This window comes from Drosophila hydei, unplaced genomic scaffold (assembly GCF_003285905.1).
Source record: "Drosophila hydei strain 15085-1641.00,03,60 unplaced genomic scaffold, DhydRS2 tig00008144-arrow-arrow-pilon, whole genome shotgun sequence".
Classification (NCBI taxonomy): domain Eukaryota; kingdom Metazoa; phylum Arthropoda; class Insecta; order Diptera; family Drosophilidae; genus Drosophila; species Drosophila hydei.
The window spans coordinates 368,238-373,947 of record NW_022045849.1 but is presented as its reverse complement, the minus strand read 5'-3'; the positions used below and the strand labels follow the sequence as shown (position 1 = coordinate 373,947).

The 5,710-nt window shown below is 39.4% G+C and overlaps 1 protein-coding gene across 2 annotated transcripts in view; it reads left to right on the top strand.

The window, feature by feature from the left end:
• The first annotated feature begins 1,095 nt into the window (after nucleotides 1–1,095).
• Nucleotides 1,096–5,710, top strand: part of LOC111602603 — a 39,293-nt gene continuing 34,678 nt past the window's right edge. For both annotated transcript variants that reach the window (XM_030225828.1, XM_030225827.1), the window contains exon 1: nucleotides 1,096–2,396. In XM_030225828.1, coding sequence (XP_030081688.1) covers nucleotides 2,322–2,396 — 75 coding nt within the window. In that variant the 5' untranslated portion in view covers nucleotides 1,096–2,321. The remainder of the gene's footprint in view (nucleotides 2,397–5,710) is intronic.

Sequence of the window (5,710 nt, the reverse complement as noted above, 5' to 3'; positions counted from 1 at the left end):
CGCGGCAGTTGCAACTGCGTACCAAAGCTTTCCCTTTGTCAATAAAGATTTTTCCATTAGTTGCGCCATTTAGTCTCGTATTTTGATACCGCATATGCATATATCTGAATTGTGACTAACATTTGCACAGCGAGGCATGTAAACAGTGAGTTCTACGAAGTAATCCAATGCCGAAGTTATTAAGATTGTCAGTTCTTCTGTTATAACTTGATTGTGTTTACCGGTCTTGTGCGGTTCAAGCGCTTTGCCCTCAGATTTCAGCTTGTAGCTTGTATAAATATTTTATTTAATTTTTCTGTTTTTTAGCATTATAAACTTTTACATAGGTAAACAAACAATATCTAAAATAACAAAGGAGCAAGTATTTCTTAGCATTTCAATATATTTGTTTGGTTAATAAACACCAATCAGTCAAGCAGTCGAACAGCTATATATACACACAAATATACTATATAGCAGTGTATATCTCATGCATATGTATACATATATGTTCTTGAACTCGTAAATTGATACGGCACTTCGCTAATTTCTTGGGTAAGCGTTGCTTTGTTTATACAAAAGAGACGACAAGAAACATGATTCAGATTTTCAGACACTTCAATTGTGTGTCTCATGGGTTTCAGACTGTGTGGCAGATGCATATATGTCCATATATACAGTCGAGTCTCGATAATTTGGCAGCCTCTAAATCGAAAAACTTAATAGCTCGTAAAAATTACTGTGCCCTTGACAATTCCATAATTTTTTGCGGTTTTCTTATTATTTTTGTTCAGTTTGATGCATTTTTTTGATCTGGAGAAATGCCAATGAAGCATAAAGCGGATATTCAACAACTAAGAAGCTAACCGCGAATGTCTGCAATTTGTTAAATACCATAAATATGAACTCCCTTGTTTTTTATTCATAGAATATTAAAAGCATTTCATCAAAATCAAAAAGGACGTTATAATGGTTCCGTTTTCAAACACAAACTGGTTCATTTTTTAGAATTGAACCAGTGGTCAACTTATCGATAGATATCGACACATTGCTTGTGTCTGCTAATACATATCGTAGCATCGATATACTAGGCATGCTCATTCTTTCTCACAGAATCGTTACGTACGGACGTCGCCGCGCGTCGCGTAGATATATTAAATTATTTTCTCAGCTTCTGATAGGTGGTGCGCGCAGCAAGTAAGAAAGAAATTTGTGTATTGCAGCAGAAGTTTTTCAGTGCGCACAGGCTGTGCCGCGCTGCTGCGAGACTCGACAGAGTTAAGGTTCAAAACTAATGTGTAACAAAGAAAAGTGCTAAGAAATTCAAATACTAGTGAACAACGTAAAATACATTTAAGTTCAAGGTTTACCGTTTCTCCATACAATGCCAGAACCGAAGTTCAAACGCAACTAAATTTAAAACGCTGTGCAGATTTTTGTATACACGGTCGCGTGAGTGTGTGCGTGTATATATATATGTGTGTGCGTGTGTGTGAGCGAGTGTTGTAACTGCTGCATTTTGCTTTATCAAAGAGCCAGTGCTATTATTGAATTAATAAATGTACACACAATAAGAAAATATATAACATTGTCTCAATCTATCTGTGGAAAAATATCTAAACCCAATTACTCAGTTTGCTCTCAGTTTAATTCGATTGACACAGAGGCAGGCGGCAGAGCGCGAGCGCAAGCAGCAGCAGCAGTAGCAACAGCAGCAGCAGCGACAGCAGCAGCCCCAACAGAATATAAGGCGACAGACTTAACTTGCCCACTCTTCGCCTGTTGGTGGTGGGAGACACGCACACACAACAGCAACAGAAACGGCAATAGCAACAACAAGGAGAGCCAAACCTACTCTCAGCTCTGCTTTTGCGCAGACAACCTCTGCGAATTCGCCGTGTCTCTGAGCGCTGCTCAGTTGCAGCTCGGTCGACGCTATTTGGAAACACCTTGCTCCAATATTTTTGCCTGGCTTGTGCTCTGCTCTGCTCTGCGCTGCTCTGTAGCTGGCGTTAGTTCGCACGACTCAATCGCCGTTGTCGTTGCCGTCGCAGTCGCAGTTGCCGTCTCAGTATCGTTTCGTGCGATTCTTTGCACTGCAGCAGAATAAAATTCGTCGGGAAAACTCGCTGCCACAAAGAAAAAGGCAACATTTTTTGTTGTTGTAATTTTCCAATGCTGCTTGGCTGTGCTTTGCACGCGATTCCCTACAATTTGGTTGCGGCCAGTGCTGCAGCTGCTGCAGCAACAACAATAACAACTCAAAGCAGAACGGCAGCAGCTTCAACATTGTCGCCGTGTCGCCAGCAGCGCCGCAGCATCGCCAGCCCCTCGGACTCGCTATGTACGACAAAAACAAGAACAACAACAGGAACATCGACGGGAGGCGCAGCAGCGACGACGCCAGCATAGAACAGGTTTGTAGCTTTAACATTTCTTTTTCGTTATTTTTCTGTTTTTTTGTTCTCTCATCTTTCCGCTGCCGTCGCCTCAGCTCATTCTCTCGCTCGTTGCTTCGTTTTCGTTTCGTTCGCTTATTCATAACTTTTTTGGTTATAGATTTTTGTCAACCACCCAACCTGCCCATCCTCCCAAGACTAAGCTATGCTTTGGCATCCCAAAACCAATGTTCCCAGCTCCTTCTCCCGCTTTCTGTTCTCTCACATGCTCAACTGTTTCAGTTTTTCAATTATTAATGGTGGCCATTAGTGCGCGACGTCCGTCAGTTTGCCCATCCGTCCGCCCGTCCGTTCGTACGCTATGCTGCCACGCCCCCGCCTGCACCTCACCTCATCGTCGTTGTCGTGTAGAATTTTTTCCCTTATCGGACAAATTGTGTTTGTCTGAAAAGTTCAATGAGGTGCGCGCACTGCAATTGCACTTCGGCCCCCCTTCCGTTCCGTCCCGTCTCGTTCCATTCTCGTCCACTTCAGGCCGGTGTGGAGCTAGCTGCCAATTCTGTCATATTTATGCTATCGACATATTTACAGTGAAAACTCCCACTAACGAGCTAACTAGCCCTGCTTTGAGTAGTTTATTTTCAAGACTTCATCTATTTATTGAACTTATTTGTTAACTTGATTAGATTCGAGATAAAAGATTTTTCTTTTTTCAAACTAAAAAATACTATAAAATATTATTTATAATATATAATATAAGAAAACATTTTGAAAATATTCCATAATAGAAATCAGATGTTAGTTTAAATATGGATATTGGGTTGCAGGGCTTTAAGGGTTAGCCTGTTCGCCCCATTGAGTTTTCACTGTACCATATTTGTATATTATAAATACATATTTGTGTATGCATTTGTATTGCTAGATTGAAATCATGTTGGCATGTCTGGGTGTTTCAGATAGCGATAACGATTCGAACCCGCAGCACAGCGGAAATGCGTTGCATTAAGTGAATTACACAACTCTCTCCCCTTGGCCCGCTCCAGCCACCCTTACCACCCTCTCAACCACGGGCTCTTTTACCGTGTTGACTAATTTTTTTGTCTCTCTATGTGTAGGTGTTGGTTATGAGAAATTATGACTACAATAGCTTCGCAACACAAAGATAAGATCAATCTCTACATATGAGTGTAGGAAATTCTTAAGAAAAAATGTAGTGGAACTCTTTTATTTCTTGTGCGAAACTGCTTCATATCTTAGTCAAACAGGACTACAGTCATGCAAAGATTACCGCTAGAAAGAAAGTTAAAAAATTAGATCATGATTATTTTATATACTGATATAGTTGTCTAGATCTATATAAATGAACAAATACAATCAAATCCACTCATTTCTTTAAGAACTAGTTTATATACGTAATTGAGTTCACTAGATGAGCTGCGAGAACAAAAAGTTCAATTATTAGAACTAGCTTATCATATATGAAGTTGAGAACTATTTGGAGGCTTACCAAAGAACTTTCTTTGGGAATAAATCAAATATAACTTGGCAACTAGTCCAAATTTGAGCTATTGAAACAAAAAGGCAAAAAGAACGAAAAATTTATAATGAATAAAGTTAGCTATAGACTATACATTTACATAGTATCATTTGCGTGCCCGTAAGTGCATAAACTGGTTGAGAACTAGTTAGAGGTTTACAAAAGAAACAATAAAGTAGAGAAAGAGATAGAGAGACTTATAATATATACATAATATAACACACTATTGAAAATATTGAAAAACATTTGATTTACCTTTCGATTGCTGACTAAATAAACAATTGATCAAAGACTGTTGTAATCCAGCCTTAACATGTTTTTTTTCGCCAGCTGCAACATAACGGATTTATGTCAAGTTTAATTAAGAGAGCGTTCAAGTCGATAGATATACCTAGACCTTTTGCATTTAAACACTTATAAGAACCTACCCCCATTGCTTTCCTAATGAACAACTCGTATTATTGATAAATTTGTGCTTACCTGGGCTAAGTGCCGGAGTCCTTGCTGGCTGCTTGGCAATTTATGCGCTACTTACGGCTTGTCTACTACTTTATTATCCCAACTTAACCTTGCGTAACCCAAGCTCTTTGTCTTGTGCAGGCAGACACGCACACACACATATATATATATATATATATATATATATATATATATATATATATATAAGTTAACACATAACATTTAATATAGGGTATTTCATAAGTTTATAATCAACCCTCGCTATCGCGTGTTTCGTAAGTTAAGAAACAGCCCTCGCAATTGCGACACTGCATACTTTGTATCAGCGCGCTATAACTGCAATGGTCAGCGGCGGTAACCAGATACTTTTGTTTACTGCAAGAGTTTCCGTTATTGCCTAAGATTGCTGAGTCGGCTTGCCGACCATGACATTGTGGTGTGATGCGAGTTTTGGCTTAGCTTAAGTGAAATATTCTATGTAGCTAAAAATCAGTTTTGCATTGAAGTTTGAAGAATAAACCCGCACTACTCCGGCACACCGCCGTAATCAAATTGTTATATTTCTGATCATTGCTGAGCCACAAGGCCAGTTAATAGAAAAGGGGGTGAAGTCAAACCCTCCAACATAATCATCATAAGAAGATTATAATTACCCGATCAACGCTGGACCTGCCACCGACGCCTAGCTCATAGCTGGACCAGCAACTTATTGATTAAGACTATAAATACCCGATCAACGCTGGACCTGCCACCGACGCCTAGTTCATCGCTGGACCAGCAACATATTAATTGGCGCCCAACGTAAAAAAAAAAAAAAAAAAAAAAAAAAAAAAAAAAATTTTTTTTTTTTTTTTGGAATTTAAATCATGTAAGTGGATACTCCAGCCAACATTTTTTTTTCAAACACAAAATTTCTTAAATTTACTTTATAAAAAATTTGTTAGTACTAGTGAGTATTTCGTATTGCAACAGATTAGATTATAATAATCAGAACCAAGTTTCTGAAATACGTGAGAGTGGCTGCTCTGAGAATTTAGGCTGATAAAAATACTTAGTGTTACTTTCTATGTGTCTAATTCGACCCATCTTTTGACGGCCCGTTTAATTTTTCGCGGCCACTGGCCTGCGCATGCCACGGTTCAGCCAATATAGAAGCCCTCGCGAGCAATCTAGCGACTCAGATTCCGACTGTGACACTCGTATCAGAGTTCCGTCTACAAGACTTATACCGGCAGTTCCTCCACCATCAGATAGAATGGATCCAGATCAGCTTAGGGAAGTAGTAAGAACGGCCATCAGCAATGCCTTAGCCGAACAGGCCGCTGCAAACCAGCAG